Source organism: Lepidothrix coronata, unplaced genomic scaffold (assembly GCF_001604755.1).
Source record: "Lepidothrix coronata isolate B3197 unplaced genomic scaffold, Lepidothrix_coronata-1.0 Scaffold54, whole genome shotgun sequence".
Taxonomy (NCBI): domain Eukaryota; kingdom Metazoa; phylum Chordata; class Aves; order Passeriformes; family Pipridae; genus Lepidothrix; species Lepidothrix coronata.
In genome coordinates, this window is record NW_016690234.1 from 2,325,139 (window position 1) to 2,343,739 (window position 18,601).

Here is an 18,601-nt window from a genome sequence, read left to right on the forward strand (position 1 = left end):
AGTGTTTTGGAGCTTCATGGCTCATTCCTAATTAAAGGCTGGAGTCTGTGGGTGCTGTACTTGCAGGGCTTCTGGGCCAGTGGCAGTGGCCCTGGGACAGCCCTTTCGTCCTGACACTTCACCTTGCTGTCCTTCTGCTTTCTTCAGAATGGCCAAGGCTGGCTCTGGGGGCTTTTTTGTGGATGTTTCTCATTGCTGGGTTTCAGGGAAGTGCTTGATCAGGAGTCCATGTTTCTAGTAATTACGCTTCATAGGGATCTATTTTCTTATGTGTTTAATAGGGTTCCGTCTTTCAGCTTGTGCTTGGCCTGAACTCTTGAGCGGGGGCCTTCCATGAGTGAGATGGACATTAAAGTCTTTGATTTTCCTCAGGGCAATTACTGTGGCCGGGTGAGGAAGAGGAGGCTGTTCAGTGGGTGATGAGGGCAGAGGCATTAAGACCCTGTCATTAGTAATTAGTTCAGTGTTCCAGGTTCCCGAGTTCAGTGGCTGCTCACGCTGTGGGGATCCCCGGGTGACCCGCGGGCTTTGAACCGTACTGAAGAGACCTCTTCAAGGGAGCTCCTTTAACCAGGTGGTTTGTCTTTGAGCTCTGCTGAAAAATTGGGTTCTGAAGATGAGAAAAAAATTCCCTTAGTGCACCTTTTAATTGTTCATTTAGGAGCAGAGCTCTCCTCCAGCTGGGAGGGCTCAGGGCTGCTGTAAAGTGCTAATTAAAAGTAATAGTGATAATGAAAACAGATGTTTTCAAGGAAAGTAAGTGGTACTGGGGCCCCAATCTGCTGTCCCTGGCTTCTCTGCGGGAGGAGAGTGAGCTGTGTCCTCAGAGCTGCAGGTCCAGGGGAGCTGGGGAAGGGGACTGGATTGCAGGCTGCTCCTGCTGCATTAACAACTGGATTGGTCCGGATAAAGCACAGACATGCAGTGCAGCCCTGCACCCAGGACCGGCTCAGAGCACCCCCTGCCTCTCTGTGCAGAGGTGGAGGGCTGGGTGTAGGAGGGGGGAGCTGAGGCTGGGACCACCATAATCCTGGGTGAGGCTGCTGCTGATCACTTGAAACTTCATCAACCCCCTTTGACTGCGTGTGTTGGTGTTTTTGGTTTGTTTCAAGGATTGATCTCTCTCTCCTATTGCCTGGAGTGTCCTTTCCAGGGCTTGGTGGGGATGTGTGGATGTCTGAAAGACGTAGCAGTAGCACAGGTCCACAGAGAAGCTTTGGCTGCCCCATCCCTGGAAGTGTTCAAGGCCGGTTTGGATGGGGCTTGGAGCAACCTGTTCTAGTGGAAGGTGTTGCTGCCCATTGCAGAGGGGTGGAATGACATGAGCTCTAAGGTCCTTTCCAACCTGAACCATTCTAGGATTCTACAGTTTCCCATAGGGGACTGGAGGATTTACAGCTTCAAGCTAGTTATTTGTCCCTCCTTGGCTTGAGCTGTTGAGGTGCTCTGTCCGTTGTTGCAATGTCCTTTATTTTCTCCTGTTGTATGGAGGAGTAGAACAAAGTTCTACTAGAATATTATTCTAGAACAGGAGAGGAAAAAAATCAATTGTGATGGAAATTGGCTCATTCAAAGGGTGACAGGGAAGGAGGTCTTTTCCCTTGTCCACATTTTAATAAGAAAGGATTGTTTTAATCTTGTTTATAATCAGATTTACTGAGAGTTTGAAAAAACAGCCCCAACTCCCGAGACCTCTGGGGTGAATTCTCTGGGGCTCTGCAACCCATCACCAGTGTTTGGGCTGAGAGGGGACGAGTTTTAGAAGCTCGTGTCTAGATCTCCAGCCTGTAAGGCAGCAGCTGTGTGACATCACATGTTCGCTCACCAGAGTGCTGGATTTGATCATGTTGTCCATTCCATTATTAACCTTTTCACTGCTCTGTGAGTGAGCTGGAGAGCCATCCTCATAATCTCCTGTGGTACAGGTATGCATGGGAAAGAGCAGCTAAGAAAGGAGGACTTGGTTCAGGACAGAAAGATGGAGGAGGTGTAAGGTTTTGTCTTTCACCCTGAAAAACTTGGACAGAGAATCCTTGGCAGACCATACTTGTGGAAGAAGTGGCACCTTTTAGAGGAGTGGGAGGCACCGAGGAATAGGGGATGAAGGGGAGACTAGAGGGAGTAGAGAGGTTGTTCTGATCCTGACGAGGGAAGGCATTAAGAGGAGGAAGGGGCCAGAGCATTAGCCAGAAGCAGCTCCTGTGGTCTAGTCCAGGTTCGAGGCCAGCCTACAGTAAGGCTGCTCAGACTGGTGTAAAGTTTGTTTTGCAAACGTCGCCTATGATTATTTAGAGAAAGTGACTCAGTTGCACAGGAGCAGCCAGCCAAAGCAGTGGAGGTGGCACCGAGTGCTGCCTGCAGCCTCTAGTGTACAGTCCTTGGGGTTAACACTGAGATGGAGCTGTCAGAGCCTTGTCTGTACTGGGAGATAATGGGACCCATACTCCATAATTACTGCCCGTGGAGCTGCTGACAGAACCCTGGAGCTTCAGCCCTTGTTAAACTCATTTTCAGCTGTCACTTGGCCGTGGTGGCAATGGAGCCTGGGTATATTAAAGCCTGGGTATGTTAAAGCCTCTGTTCCTCCTCCTGCTGATGGAGGAGCAATAGATGCTTCTCCAGAGCAGATCTCACTGGACAGTTTGTTTGGCTTCTCTTCTAGAGGCCAGGGGATACACGTTACTGAGTTTAATCCAAGAGAAGCTTTTTGGTATATGAAGCAACTTCAGAAACAAAATGTTGCCTTGCTGTCTTCTGGCAGATCAGCTGCTCGTCCTGCAGACACACGGTGGCAGGGGACGAGCTGCAGCGTGTCACCTGTTCTGAGGTACGGCCTGTGTGCACATACACCTGATAGATTTCCCACACTGAGTGTATCTGGAGTTCAGTTTTCTCAAAAAGAATTCTTAATGCATTGCACAAGAATTTAGGTCCTGAAGGCATAAACTCTGTTAAATCTTGTTAAAAGGATGTAGAAAACTGTACAAAGTCCAGAGTAGAGGTAAAAGTAATTAAAATACTGAAGGAAATGTTTTGGAGTGGGAAGTTGAGTTTAATTTTTAGCTGATCAGGAGGAGGATTCAGAACTGAAGTTACAGGGTTTGGTGTTTGAGCTGTTTTCCCTGGAATGGGCACTCCAGTGGAAGGCGAACGGAGGGTGTAGGAGTGAGCCCCAATATCGGTGTGTGTGTGATAAACAGTTCATGGGCTGTCTCTGGTAGTGTGACCCTCTCCATGCCAATGGTAGCTGGACTGTGGAGGCGGCTCGGGCTCAGTGTGTGGGCACAGCGGCGTGTTGAGGGTGTCACTGGAGTCAGGGCGGCTGCAGACAGAAGGTGATGCTCTGGCAATTCTTATTTTGGTAAAAAGCTCAAGACAGCACTAGGAGCTTCTTGCAGGCACCCTGCAATTATCATAATAAACAGTTTTATCATCTGCTTGGCAATCAATAATGTGGCTTATGCTGCTTTAGTATCTCACTGGTATTGATCACCTTAACAACTGTGCTGCGGTCGGCTCCCGTTAACCCCTGTGCTGCCAGCAGGCCCGGCATCCTGACGGGCTCAGGGCTCACCTGTCACCCACGTGTGTGCAGCAGGGGACAGCGGGGTGGGGCAAACCCAGCTTTTAAGTCAGAGGCCTGATGGAGTGATTTGTATCAAGAATCGAGGAATTGAGTGCATATCCTGTGTATGGGGTGGCTTAAAATAGAAGGATTGCCATGTGGTGCTCAGTTTGCACTCAGAGGAGTTTGCACTTGTAAGTGTTATGTGGTGTGTGGTGCTTTGTCAGAAGGGGGTTCCCTGAGATCCCTGTGTGTCCCCAGACCCCTGCATGCCCTGAGAGCCCCACATGTCCCCCAGATCATGGCCCTTGAAGAAGGAGGGCTGCTCTCTCCAACAGCTTTATGGGACTGGGATGGGAGCATGCAGTGGACATCCCTTCGGCTTCTCCTGGCTCTGCTGGGACTGCCTGAGAACCGGCCAAGGCACTGGCGTGCCAGCACCACACACACCTGCCCAACTTGTGAGAACAAACACTGTGGAATGGGCACATGCTGGGAAACAGCCCCGGCCCCACAGCAGCTTCTGGGCTGAGCTGGGGCAGTCGGGTGCTGCTGTGTGTACCAAAGGCACTGTCTGGGCTAAGTGAGCCCATGGGGGTGCTCTGAGAACATCACCTCCACTTCTGGCAGCACAGACGGCGATTAGGAGTATCAGGTTAGTAGCTGACTCCATTTTGGGAGGAAGAAAGATGACTTGCTGTCAGCATCCAGATGGGGCTTTGAGGAAGGATGGGACTTTCTGGGATTTGGGTATACCTAGCTAGTTGGGTCTCATGGCCCAGTATTTCTCCTAATGGAATTTCCCATCATTTACTGCCCTGCTGATTTCTGATCAATGAAAATAAAATTGCATTGCCTCCTGAGAGGCTCCATGTATGGCTGCAGCCTCCAGCTGTGTCAGTTCCGGTAAGATAATCTCATCAGGCGTGCAAGAGGGTAATAGGAAATAAAAATAAAACCCACAATTAGCAAGAGGCCAAGCAGCCAAGTAACGCTTTCAGTCCTGGAGGTCTGGAGACGTGTGCGTAGCAACTTCCTTCCTTGTCTCCAGAGGTGCCTGCATCCCTTGCAGTGCGCTGTGCCGCGGTCCTCGCTGGGCCCTGAGTCCCTGTGCATCCACCGGGCACTTCTTTGGAACCCCCATTTACCTGGATCTGTGTCAGCTCTCCCTCGTGAGGTGGTTAACTGGTTCACAGGTGTTTGTTCCGAGGTGCACCGGGGATGTAGCAGCTGATGGAGTGGCTACGTGCTGTGCACGTGGAGAGCACGAACTTGAGACTTTGAGCCATCAGGCAGTGCATAGGTGTTGACTCCTGATGGTTGCTGCAATCAGGAGGGTTTATTTTGGCCAGATAAAGAAAATGCTCAGTCTATATGTGAAGTCTGGAGCAGGGTGTTATTTTGGGAGCAGATGAGTGTGCGGATGCTGTTTACAGGAGCACAGGAACCCTTGGATCTGCAAAAAGTTAGCCTAAAAGGTGCTAAATGGGGCAGTTTCCCAGCTGTACCAGTAGGTTTCTTTACCTGTTTTAGGGTTCTTTAGGTTATCTTCCAGTGACACAACTGTAACCAGTGTTTACTCCGTACTGAAACATGAATGGCCTGTGTGAGCCAACGTCCCGGTGACCTTTGCAATGGGACTGTGCAAACCCAGTGTGTAGTGCAGAGCTGATGTATCAGCTGCGGTGCTTGTCTGAGCAGCCAGTGGAATGGTTACAGAATGACCTAATACCTCTGAGCCCGCTGTCCCGATCCAAAGCATCAGTTTTCCCGAAGGGTGGGAAGGAGCAACTGAGCCCAGAATGCAGCAGCGACTCTGCTTCCTAACAAGGACTGGATCTGAGCCCTGGCAGAAGAGATCCGCATGACTTATGAGTTCTAACTCTTACCCTCGGCTTGGCCCTTGACACTAGTCTGGAGCGCACATGTTGTTTGGGTAAATCCGTAGGAGGAAGGAGCATTGGCAGGATTTCTTCCCGAGGCGTGCAAGCCTGTGTGTGTGGAGCATCGCTGTGGAGCACACCCTGGCAGCGAAGCAGTGGCTTTTCCGGCTGGGCTGCCGAGGGTTGGTTGTGTCTTTTCCTGAAGCCGTGTGGCAAGGCTGGAAACTCTGAGCAATTCAGTGCTTCTCCCTTCACAAGCATCTCCAGGTGTTTGGTGGGGGTAGGGCTTACTCAAGGTCTTGCAGATGTACCTGCCCTCTGTGGAGGGACATGGAGCCCCAAACGGAGCTGTGGCAGCTGGGACTGGTAAGAGCCACTGGATGGGCACTGAGAGGACAGGGCAAGCTGCATCCTGTGGCAAAAGAGCAGGACAGCATGGACCTCTTTCCAAGGCATTGGGGCTTGGGGGACTGTGGGGTCTGTGTGACGGAGCGAGGCAGTTTGTCCTCAGCAGCTCTTTGGTTAGTTTTGGAGTTGGGTCAACAAGAGTGCACCGAAAATGCAAACCAGATGCAAATGTAGTTATTTATGCAGGAACATGGGCTGGGAACAGCCTTTGACAAGAACGGTTGGGGGTTTGGAGCAAAGGGGTGAATTGCACAACAACAGAATCGTGGGATGTGTGATGTTTTGAAACAAAACCTGGCACTTCTGTGGTGTCCTACACAAGAGGAGAGGTTCCTGCAGGACCTCAGAATAAGCTCTATGCCCTGGGAGCATGCGAATGCCACATCACGTATGAGCTAAGCAAGTGCTTCTCTTTGTTGTGTAGAGAGAAATGCGGCTGAAGCCCGTTTACCTTTGCTGCAAAATACTCACAGTGCAGAGAGTCTCTCTGGAAGAATAAACGCTCTTGTCCCCAGCTGCTCATGGAAAGCCTTCTGGCCCTCCTCGGGATCACTCTGCTCTCAATGGCAGTGGGCTGAGGATTAGATAAATATTTTCATGTGTAGTGCAGTAGCTGGCTCAAAGGGATCAGCAAACTTGGAATAATAGTTCATAACAAAATGCTTTCTGAAAAGCTTGCCTGACTTGTGTTACTCCCATTGGCTCAGTTTTATCTGGTGTGTAGGACAGAGGGAAAATGTGGATAATGTGGAAGGTTCACTTTTTCAAGGAGCCCCTCTCACTCAGTTTCATGCCAAGTGCTTGAGCCCTGCAGCTTTCAGCCCTGTTTTGTTCAGCGTTTCCTTTGCTTCCTGCTGCTTGAAAAGCTGTTTATGCTAATGATGCCGGGAAGATCTGAGGGACCGGCTGTGCCCGTGGATGTGAGCCCTGTGTCAGCCCTCGCGTCCCTGTCTCTCCAGCGAGTGCGCGCAGTACAGCGCCGCTCAGTGTGCCGGGGCTGGAGCACTGCGGAAGGCCATCCCTCCACGGGGCTGTCTTCCTGCTGGGGGAGGACTGTCCAGTCCTTTTGAGGTGCCTGATGGATCTTTTCTTTCTGTAGACCATTGTGTGCTGCCTCATCCCCTTCTGGGGCCTCTGGCCCTTCAGGACCTGTGGGCTAGAATCCCTCAGAACGAGAAAGCTCACAGCGTCCACAGGGACTTCCACAGAGGCAAAACTTCTTCAGTGAAAGGGTGATCAGGCACTGGCACAGCCTGCCCAGGGCAGTGGTGGAGTGCCCTAGAGGGATTTAAAAGATGTGTAGGGACATGGGTTAGTGGTAGCCTTGGAAGTGCTGGAGGAACAGTCAATGATCTTAAGGGGTTTTTTCCAACCCAAATGATTCTGTGGCTCTATGAATTCTTGGCTTTGCCAGGATAACAAACCTGTTTGCGAGGACTTGCAACTCCAAGAGTCTTTGGAACCCATGGGTCAATATTGGTTGGATGCTTCTTCCACCAGCAGGCAGGTCTGGCTTGCTAATTCTGTTCCCCGTGCAAAGGTGTTGAATGTGGCCATGCGTCCAGCTGGAACAGGCTGGCACTGAGCAGAACTCTGTGAGAAGTCAGAGCTGAGCTTGGGCTTTTGGTTAGTAAAGCCTTACTAGAGAAGAGGAAGCAGGTGAGATGTAGAGCTTGTTCAGGATTTGGCAAGACTGATACCTTGCTGTGCATACTCGTCAAACCACGTTTGCTGGTGAGGCAACTCCACTGTGCTCAGGTGTGTGCCAAAACACAGCTTGGTCTTGATTGGAGAGGTGCAAGATGTGACTTGCTATGGGAAAGGGAGAAATTAGTTTATAATTTCTTCTTTAGAATGTTGAACTTGGTAAATAAATATCAGTACTTTTGGGATTTTTTTTCTGGTTAGGAATTGCATAAGAGGACTCCCAAGGCACTGGTGATGTAAAATGTTGACGGAACCCCCTAGCTAGAAATTACTCTTAACGCTGTACATCTGCATTCCCTGTTACGCTCAGGTTTTGGCTTATAAGAACTGTTTTATCCTAAATTAAGTCCTGTTGCAGAATCCTCAGCACTTCCCTTAGGCTGACCAGTATCTTTCTGCTTTCTGGCACCTTATGAATAGGAGAGAGTTAGGATCCGTGTCTTCTGTTTAGCTTACAAGATAGAAGCTTTTTTACAGAACTAGGAGTTGAAACTCTTCAGTATTGCCACGCAGCTCGAATCTCCAGCCCATGTTGCCGAGGAAATGTAAAAAGATCTTTCTATTCTAGGAAGTGACTCTTCACATATTTGTGCGATAGCAGCTGCTGCAGAAATCACATAAAATGACAACATGCTCCTGCCACCTTGTTTTACCCTCTTCTGTGACTGTCCTGCTTGCCAAGTGAAGCAGCATGTGCTCACCTAATTGCAGGCAGTATCATAATACATATGCATAAAGGAGCAAAATTAAAGTTGCTTTGGCAACATACATTCTGTTCTTTCTTAATTTTTGAATTCTCGATCCTAGGCAATTATTTTTATCATGTCTTTCCATATGCAATTTCCGAAGTGTTACCAGAGTGCTGTGTAGCACACCAGGTGCGGGGAGGCAACACAGAAAGCTTTGATGCTCCTGATTCATTGTGTCACTGCTCCAGAGGGACACAGTGACTGCCTTGTGCACCCCCAGCTCTCGGGAGCTTTGAGCATGCCTGGTCCCAGGGATCACCACTGTCCCTTCCCAAGCTATTCTGTGTTTCTATGACCATGAAGTTGAGTTGGCTTCTCACTTATCTTTGATATGTCCATCCCTAGTTTTTAGGCTGGAACAAGTGTCATCGAGTGCCATTGCTGAGACAGGAGCTTCTTGGCTGAGCTGGACACCAGCACTCTTCAGGCTCTGTCCTTCTGAGGATGCTGCTGAAGGCCAGGCTGAGCATGTAAGGAGGGGTGTGCACAGAGTGTCTGAGCCCACCTTTAGTCCTGTGCTGTCCTTGTCCTCCTGCCTCTGTCCCTTTCAGCTTCTCTGAGCCACCAGCACCCTGGAGGTGATGGAGAGCTGGAGCACTTCCCCATGGCTAGGCAGAGGGAGGGAGGGCAGCCTCAGAGGGTGTCAGACTGGTAACGGCCATGGGTGTAATGCATCTGCTTGTATCTTCTCCCTGTCCTTGGTGCCCTTTTTTCCATGGTGCCATGTGGGTCATTAGCCCAGGGAACAGTTTCTCACTGTCTCTTTCTCCTTTTGTTTTCCTCCTTCCTCATTGCTTCCAGTCTTGGTTTACTGCCAAACAGCCTCTTGTGAAAGGGCCGCCTAATTAACCCTGTGCTAATTAACAATTTAAAATTACACAGCACGGCTGTTCATATTTAATTCTCGGGAAGCCTGGGCAACAGCAGGAGCCCCCTCCTCCCTCCCTCTCCATCCTTGCCGCCTGTGCCGCTGCCAGCATCCCCAGGGGAGGAAGCAGCCTGGTGCTGCAGGCCCGGGGTGCCCAGAAGCCCCCAGCTTGTCAGAGGGTGCAGGGCATTGCTTTAGTGCCAGCCACTCCTTGGTGGGAGTGTTGCTGGAAGGTGGCACATCTGTCCCTGCAAGGATGGGGCCAGGGGCTGGAAGGAGATGACGGGGGAATGTGGGGATTGACTCCCTGCATGTTTTGCACAGCATGGCTGTGCAGCCGCCAGCCCTGGTTAGTGGGAATGGAAGCGTGGGACACACTAGTGCTGTGCTGGCACCTGCACCTGCCATCCAGGTGTGGCTGGGCTCTAGGCCACCGTGTCTGCCTGACGGAGCACTCCTGCCCCGCGGTCCCTGTGCTCCCCCGGTCAGTCCCACATCGGCTCTGAGGGGTTGCAAGGAAGGGGCAGGGGCTCGGGTGAGCCATGGGCCAGAGGCCAGGTGGCCACAGCAGTGGGAGCAATGGTGGGACACAAAGCCGGAGAGGGGACTGGGAGAGCCCTTCCATGCTGCTGGGGCGATGGGAGTGCAGGGAGTCTCCGGCACTCAGGCTGTTCTCTCTGTAACTGGAGTTCATTGATTTTACGGGAAACCATGTTTACAGACAGAGTGCTGATCGACCTGACGAGTTGACTTCTGCCTCCTTAAGTAAGAACTACCTTTTCTTATTGACTGGCTGATAAACAGAGCGGAGAGGGCGGTGGGGGGGGCAAACAGGAGGTGTGGAGCACTCTGCAGTCCGTCTGTCCTCCCAGACTCTCCACGTCTCATGCAGGTCTCTTAGGGGTGCTCTGGGGTGGAGGAAGACGCAGGGCCCATGATAGCAGACTAATAACTGCATTGTGCTCCTGCTTAGAGCCTGGTTTGCTTTAGCAAGGAAATTGCTGTTTTCAGCTTAAAGAGATGATTCCTGCAGCTCCTGTGTGAATAGAAACAAATACTTCCATGCCTCATCCTCCCTCAGCATCTCCCTACAGGAACAGCTGTGGTGGTAACTGAACAGGCAGGAAGAGCTTGGGTTTGTGCAGGGGCTCAGCCTGTGTTCGGGGCTTGGGCTGGCCATTTTGGCTCTGAGCTTTTGCACCTGCCCTGGAAGGGCTCCTCCTTCACGTCGATGAAAGGGAGAGAAGATTCCTTTGGCGCAGCTCCTCCTGAGCTGGTTAACTTGGAGCAAGTGGAGGAGAGCTGTTAAAGAGAGCCAAGGCAGAAAAGCCAACCAATTAATTGGAGCGCGCGGGTCTGCCTGGCCGGGCCGGGCCGGGAGAGAGATTGGCTTTCCTGTCAATAAACAAGTCCCCAGTGCAGCATCAAAGCCGCAGTCCTTTATCAATCGCGGCCTCCTCTTCCCGCATGTTCCTGTAACTTACCAAGCATTTATTACATTGATTTTCCAATCAGGCTGTTAACCCTCCCGCCCCTCCAGCCCTGCTAACCCTTCTGGCCTGGCTGTCAGTCAGGCATCTCCTGCCAGTCAGGAGTTCTCAACAGCAGAGCCACTGTGACTCTGGCTGTGTCTCACCTGGCTGTGTGTCCCGCGAGCTGGCCGTGCAGGCCAGCGCAACACTCCACAATGTCTAAAAGCATTGCTGGGTTGTTGTCTCATGTCGCATTTTGAAGTCTGGGTAGATATTCCCAAAACTTCACTTTGCAGAAGTATGAGCCTTATGGAATTTCTTTTTCCTCATTTTCCCCCAAATGAATGTGTTTTGGTTTAATTTGGGTTGCAGTTACCAGTACAGCAGTAGTAGTTAGACGGAGAGAGTAGCCGTGTTGTGGGAAGGTGAATGTGCTGCCTCAGTGCAGAAGGATCTGGAATGAGTTTGAGGAAAACACAAAGCTAAGGACAAATATTCGGTGGAGAGAGCCGGTGCAGTAGGAGCCGTTGCACAGCTGAAGCGTATTTTGGCTCAGGGGAACAAAACTGGCTGATGAAGAAGTCAGAGCCTTTTGGCATCAGGATTCTGGTGCTCTTCCTTCTTATTCTGCTCAGTGCACCAGTTTACTGTTATTGCAGATCAAACCCCTTTTTATTCCCAGTGCAACTGCAGAGGCAGCTGCGTATGACATCCAGGGAAGATGGGTCTGGAGGTGCTGCAGGGTAGCCTCGAGTGCGAATGCAGTGGATGCTGGCTTCGTTGTGCCTCTGTGTCCTTCAGTAGGCATCCTCTCACGTGGGCTGTGAGAGCATTACTTTGTCTTCAGGGGTAGTTGTAAATGCTTTTTCCTTAAGCTTCATCAGAAATGAAATATAAAGGGAAGGTACAAACATGTGAGGGAAATTAGCGGAAGAGTGTCTGGCTTTGTGTAATAAAGGAAAATAAACTGGGAGATAGTGAAACCAGAAAAAAAAGGGATAACACTGAATGTCGCTCCATTTTTTTGCTTGAACTAATTCAGGTGGTTCACTCAGTGCTGCTGTGGCACATCACCTGCTTTGCAACTGTTCATGTCTTTTCTGGCAGGTTTCCAGTCCTCTTCATACTTTTTGTATGAGCCGAAGAGGGCTCCATTAGGATTGCAGGGCTCCATTAGGATTGCAGTGTTGGAGTTGTTGGCCAGATACAGCAAAGTGGGTTGCAGTGACAGGGAGCCCTGGATGTCAACCATGCTCAGTAGCCCAGGCTCATTGGCCACCCTGCAGTCGGCAGGAGTCCTTCAGTCTTGTTGATTTGGCAGAATGGAAGTAGTGGGAAGGGTGTCCTCCTTCTTCTCCTCCTCCTCCTCCAGGACCTGTACCCGCCGTTTTCCTCCGGGAGTGAGGGGAAGCCATCCATGTGCAGAGGCTGTCCCTTGCAGGATCTCCGGGAGCTTCCTGGAGCATGGTGGGCTGACCCCTTTCCGATCTACAAGACAGACCCTTGTCAGATCTGGAATTTCCTGTTTGGTTTCTCTCCTGATGTCTCTCCATTTAAACTCTGTCCAGAGCAGAGCAGTTAAATCTCCTGTGCATACCAAGTGCTGTTACTCTGAAATCGCTGCAACTCTGAGTTGCTCTGTGTCTTGAAGTCTCCCACAGAGGTGCACATGTGGTAATGCTGGATCTGTGCTTCCCAAGCCACTAACAGAAAGGAATCGCCTTTCTGATCTGGCATCTGATCTGGCTTAAGGAACCAGAGAATATGAGTTTAACAAAGTTTAAAACCCCAGCACTGTTTTGTTGTCATGTCTTTTTTTTTGTTTCTGTCAGAAGCTTTTCTGTGATAGTTCTGTTTGTTTTTTGAAGATCCACAGCCTTGGGAGTGGCGGTACAGGTCCTACAGTCTTTCTGCCACCCGCCTTTGGGGAAGCTGCTGGAGAGGTTTTCGCCACCTTCCAGACACCTTCAGTTCACCTCTTTTCTTCCTGCTGCCATTGTGTTTCTATTGCTCATTCCCAGCTGTGCGTTTCCCAAGGATGATCTGCCTGTCCCTGGCGCCTGTCTGGGTGCACCAGACCCCACTTTGGTCCTGAGGAGCAGGGTTGGCAGCTCTTGTAGTGGTGGGGTCTTTATGGGAACGGTCTCTCCTCCCTGACTCACCTGCCTCTCTCCTTCTCTCTCTGCCCTCAGGTCCGAGCTGTACCGGGTGCAATGAGCGCTCCGTGCCGGCCCTGCCATGGAAGGCTGTGACTCACCTGTCATCCCTGGGAAGGACAATGGGTGCAGCATCCCTCAGCACCAGCAATGGACTGATCTCAACAGCACCCACCTCCCCGACCCGGCCGGCAGCATGGAGCAGCCCGCGGCGGAGAGCCGCGGCCCCCTGGACAGCCTGAGGGTCCCCTTCCCCGAGCGCGTCCCCGAGAGCAGCACGGCGGCGGGTCCCGGCACCGAGCCCACCGGCAAGGAGGTGAGCTGCGGGCAGTGCGCCGCGTCCTTCGCCGGCCTGCAGAGCTACATGGAGCACCGCTGCACCGGCACCCGCCCACCCCCACCGCTGAGGGGGGAGAGCGGGAGCGAGAGCAGCGAGGACGGCGAGGAGGAGAGCGACGTGGAGAACCTGGCTGGCGAGATCGTCTACCAGCCCGACGGCTCAGCCTACATCGTGGAGAGCCTCAGCCAGCTGGTGCAAAGCGGGGGCACCGGCGGCAGTGGGACTCTCCCCTCGCTGCTCCCAAACTCTCTGCCCAAGCAGGGAGAACCCTCCGCCGCCGCTCCCGTCTACCCACAGATCATCAACACCTTCCACATAGCCTCATCCTTCGGGAAGTGGTTTGAGGGCTCAGACCAGGCCTTCCCGAATACCTCAGCCCTGGCGGGCATCAGCCCCGTCCTGCACAGCTTCCGCGTCTTCGATGTGCGACACAAAAGCAACAAGGATTACCTGAACAGCGACGGTTCTGCCAAAAGCTCCTGCGTATCCAAAGATGTTCCCAACAATGTGGACCTGTCCAAATTTGATGGCTTTGTGCTCTATGGTAAGAGGAAGCCCATCCTGATGTGTTTCTTGTGCAAGCTCTCCTTTGGGTATGTCCGCTCGTTCGTGACCCACGCCGTGCACGACCACCGAATGACTCTGAGCGAGGAGGAGCGGAAAATTCTTAGCAATAAGAACATCTCCGCTATCATCCAAGGGATAGGCAAAGACAAGGAACCCCTTGTCAGCTTTCTGGAACCAAAAAACAAAACCTTTCAGCACCCTCTCGTTTCCACAGCTAACCTCATAGGCCCTGGACACAGTTTTTATGGTAAATTCAGTGGCATTTGCATGGAAGGCGAGCAGCCCCTCCAGGCTGGGGCAGCCAGCGGAGCGGAGCCGCCGCCGGCAACAAGTGTCCTGGCCCCCGGTGCGCTCCTCAACCTGGGTGGGCTGACCAGCTCGGCTCTGAAGACTCCCATTACCTCAGTCCCCCTGGGCCCACTGGCTTCCAGTCCCACCAAATCCTCGGAGGGAAAGGACCCTGGGGTGGCAGAGGGGGAGAAGCAGGAGGGGGGCGACCAGGACAGCCTCTCAGAAAAGGCAGAGCCGGTTGAGGAGGTGGAAGAGGAGGAGGAAGAGGATGTAGAGGAGGAGGAGGAGGAAGAGGAGGAGGAGGAAGAGGAAGAAGATGAGGATGATGAGGGTTGCAAAGGACTGTTTCCTAGCGAGTTGGAGGATGAACTGGAGGACCGGCCCCAGGAGGACGCTGGGGCTGTGGCAGGCAGCGGCAGCAGCAAAAAGGACCTTGCTCTCTCAAACCAAAGCATTTCTAACTCTCCCTTAATGCCTAACGTGCTCCAGACCCTGTCACGGGGCACAGCTTCTACTAGTTCTAATTCTGCTTCTTCCTTTGTCTTTGATGGTGCAAACAGGAGGAATCACTTAAGCTTTAACAATGAGGGCGGCGGAGCCAGCGTGGCCGAGGGCAGCAGGAGGCTGGACTTTATCGATGAAAGTGCCAATAAAGACAATGCCACAGCACCAGAACCAAATGAGAGCGCGGAGGGCGAGGACGGGAGCTACATCTCCCATCACCAGCATGCTGGCCCCCTCTGTGAACTTGGGGGTGGGGAGTGCCCTTCGGGGAGCGGCGTGGAGTGCCCAAAGTGCGACACGGTCCTGGGCTCCTCGCGGTCGCTGGGTGGCCACATGACTATGATGCATTCTCGCAACTCGTGTAAGACACTCAAGTGTCCCAAGTGCAATTGGCACTACAAGTACCAGCAGACGCTCGAGGCGCACATGAAGGAGAAACATCCTGAGCCGGGCGGTTCCTGCGTCTACTGCAAGAGCGGGCAGCCGCACCCACGGCTGGCGCGGGGCGAGAGCTACACCTGTGGTTACAAGCCCTTCCGCTGCGAGGTCTGTAACTACTCCACTACTACCAAAGGCAACCTCAGTATTCATATGCAGTCCGACAAGCATCTCAACAACATGCAGAACCTGCAGAACGGAGGGGGAGAGCAAGTCTTCAGCCACACCGCAGGGGCGGCAGCAGCAGCTGCGGCAGCTGCGGCGGCCGCGGCCGCCAACATTGGTAGCACCTGTGGGGCCCCCTCCCCCACCAAACCAAAAACCAAACCTACATGGCGGTGTGAGGTGTGTGACTATGAGACCAACGTAGCTAGAAACCTTCGGATTCACATGACCAGTGAGAAGCACATGCACAATATGATGCTGCTTCAGCAAAATATGTCCCAAATCCAACACAACCGGCACCTGGGCCTCGGCAGCCTGCCGTCCCCTGCTGAGGCCGAGCTCTACCAGTACTACCTGGCACAGAACATGAACCTTCCCAACTTGAAGATGGACAGCACTTCTTCAGATGCACAGTTCATGATGGGGGGGTTCCAGCTCGATCCCACCAACCCCATGGCAACGATGACTCCATCTCTAGGTGAGGCTGAAGGGGTTTCCACCATGTCCATGTGTGAGGGAGGGATTGTGATTTACTTTACTCCAAACCCCTTCTGCACAGACAGGGCGCTGTGTGCCAGACCCCTTCACTGGCTCTGTGACCCTCTGAATTGCCTTTGTGTGGTGGTCGAGGATGGAGGCTGCGCAGTCCAAACCTCTCATCTATGTTCCCTCAGTGCAGTTTTTTTCTCATGTAGGGAAAACATGTGGCTTACCTAGTACTTTTTCAAGAGTTTTTTTAGGGAGCTAATGCAATAGCAGATACGTGTTACTGCTGCCATGCATTGAATGTTCCTCCTTGTCATGGAAAGCATCCTTACTACAGCATTTCCTGAGGACTTTTCCTGGGTTTGGTGAGGAGTGTGAGTAGTTTGCTGGATGGCTTTGAGAGAGAGTCCAGTCGGCTGCTGGCATTCCCAAAAGCAAGTGTGGGGTTGGTTTGTTCTACACTGTGTTGCCCTAAGAAGACAAGGTAAGCAAGTTTGAGAGGGATGATGAGTTCAGTGGAAGGGGTGGTGTTCCTCTGCTGAAGAACTGATGTTCCTCTGCTGCCAGCGTGAGAGACAGGATCAGAGGCTTTTGGAGCTCAGAGCCCCTCCTTACTGAAGCAGAGGACTGTTGTGAGAAAGAAGTTGGAAGTGATTTAACTGAAGCTTCTAAAAGTACATGACAGGACCCTGGATGTCCAGTACCTGCCTGGAGAGTGGTTTGTGAACTGTGCACTTGGTGGTTGCAAATCTCACACTGAGGGTTGTGGAGGGAGGCCCTGCCTGTACCAATAAGCAGCTGGCCCCTTAGACTCGGATACATACACTGTGAGCTTTGCAAGAAGTGAAGCAGAACTTCCCCATTTTTACACTTTGGTCCAAAACTGGATTTGAGCAGAACATTAATAATTAAGAAGTCTGCTTTTGTTTTTTTCCTGCATGTTGAGTTCAGGGGAGAGTGATTTAAAGAGCATTTCCTTCTTGGCAAACAGGTTGCAACATAGGAAACAAAAAGTTAAGGAAATAACATCTCTTTTTGGTTGACTGAGGAACTGTTTACCTGAAGGTTCCTTTCATAGGATTGTTAAGCTGAGCTATGACATCAGATCAAGATAAAGTGCCAAAAATCTGCAGGAGGAGATAAATGTCTTAAAAATGGAAAAAGAGAGCAAGGTGGAGCAGAGCTCCTGGTTGGTCTCTGTGCTTTAGCATAAAAACTCACTAGAAAGTTTCTCTCTCTGCATCTTCCAGGTGGCTCTGGTGTGAGTAGGAGCTTGTTGTGCTCAGTTGCTGTTGAGTGAGCAGAGTTGAGCTTTGGTTTGAAGAGTCCATCTGACAAACACAGGGTCCTGCTGGCTTTCCTTGACATGATCTCACGCTCATGCTAATTATTGTTGTCTTTACCTTGTCAACGCTGGTTTTAGACGATTCTTCACCATTCTGAACTCTTGGACAAGAGATGAAATCTAATAGTGCAGGAGTGGCACTTTGCAGGAGGTTTTTGTACACGCCATGTTCTACACTGTTGCTGACTTGTGATGGCAGTGTGGTGACCTCCCCGTGATGCTGCCATCACCTGGGCTTGTGACTGTTGGCCTTTGTTTTACTTGCTCACGTACTGTGTGAAGTAAGATTTGCTTCTCCAGGTAGACAAGAAAAAACAGAATAAAGTGTTAATGTTGTTCTTGAAGTGACCATGGAGACTTTCAGTGTGGTGCTACAGAATTCTTCATCTGAAAGTCCACAGGGGTTTTTTTGCCACCTTTGATGGGCAGAGGGCTGGATGATCCTTCAGCAGGTGGGTGACAAGGGCCATTGCAGTCCTTTCCTAGCCTTCCACGTTGGCTGCAATGACTTTCCGTCAGCTCTGGGGCTGACCAGCAATGCAGGGGAGTGGGCGAAGGGACAGCTGCGTGTTGTTTCGCTGTGTGTTTGTGGGTACACACGCACTGGGAGCAGCTTATGTTCTGCTCCATGTTTCTCTTTTGATAAGAATTCAGCCTTTCTGACCTCTTTCTCCCTTTCTTCTTTGTGCAGTGGGTGGAGAGATCCCGCTGGACATGCGGTTAGGTGGTGGACAGCTGGTGTCTGAGGAGCTCATGAACTTGGGTGAGAGTTTCACGCAAACAAACGACCCGTCTCTGAAGCTCTTCCAGTGTGCTGTGTGTAACAAGTTCACTACAGATAATTTGGACATGTTGGGCCTCCACATGAATGTGGAGCGAAGCCTCCCTGAGGACGAATGGAAGGCGGTGATGGGGGACTCGTACCAGTGCAAGCTCTGCCGCTACAACACGCAGCTCAAGGCCAACTTCCAGCTCCACTGTAAGACGGACAAGCACGTGCAGAAATACCAGCTGGTGGCACACATCAAGGAGGGGGGCAAAGCCAATGAGTGGAGGCTCAAGTGTGTGGCCATTGGGAACCCGGTCCATCTGAAATGCAACGCGTGCGACTACTACACCAACAGTTTGGAGAAGCTGCGTCTTCACACCGTGAACTCGAGGCATGAGGCCAGCCTGAAGCTCTATAAGGTAAGAGTTGGCTTTGCTTCATCTTCCTTCATTTTCCATGGAAAATCTATGTTGAACCTGAGTGGATTGTGATCCTTTGGAGATGAGTTGCTCAGAGCTCTCCACTGGGACCCAGTCTCACTGGTGGCACAGCTCTTCAGCCTGTGTTCTGGTAGCGACTGGGGTTGTCCAAGCCTTAGGCCAGTGGGTGTTCATGTCACAGTGATTTAGAGGGAGCTTGTGTGTCTTACAGCACTGCAGATGTGATACTTCTGAACGGAAATTGAACAGTCACTCTTGAAAACGTTGTGCAAGGCAGCATTTGCCAGTGGTTTGTTGGCTCTTTCCCATACAGAGTTTGTCACTTCATGGGCACTCAGAGGCTTTTGCTGCGGTCAGAGTGTGTTGGTCCTGGCGCTGGGCGGATGGAGTAGGCAAGGGGAGGGATGGAGGGGGTTGCTGTTGCTGTGCTGTTATGCTCTGTGTACGT

The 18,601-nt window shown here is 51.7% G+C and overlaps 1 protein-coding gene across 5 annotated transcripts in view; it reads left to right on the plus strand.

The window, feature by feature from the left end:
- Positions 1 to 18,601, plus strand: part of ZFHX3 (zinc finger homeobox 3) — a 129,844-nt gene that overhangs the window by 29,262 nt on the left and 81,981 nt on the right. For 2 of the 5 annotated variants that reach the window (XM_017816260.1, XM_017816258.1), the window contains exons 2-3: positions 12,845 to 15,591; positions 17,636 to 18,132. In XM_017816260.1, the coding sequence (XP_017671749.1) occupies positions 12,891 to 15,591; positions 17,636 to 18,132 (3,198 nt within the window). In that variant the 5' untranslated portion in view covers positions 12,845 to 12,890. Of the gene's footprint in view, positions 1 to 8,591; positions 8,783 to 12,844; positions 15,592 to 17,635; positions 18,133 to 18,601 lie in introns of those variants that run through there. The other 3 variants (XM_017816259.1, XM_017816262.1, XM_017816261.1) reach the window with 3 other exon arrangements.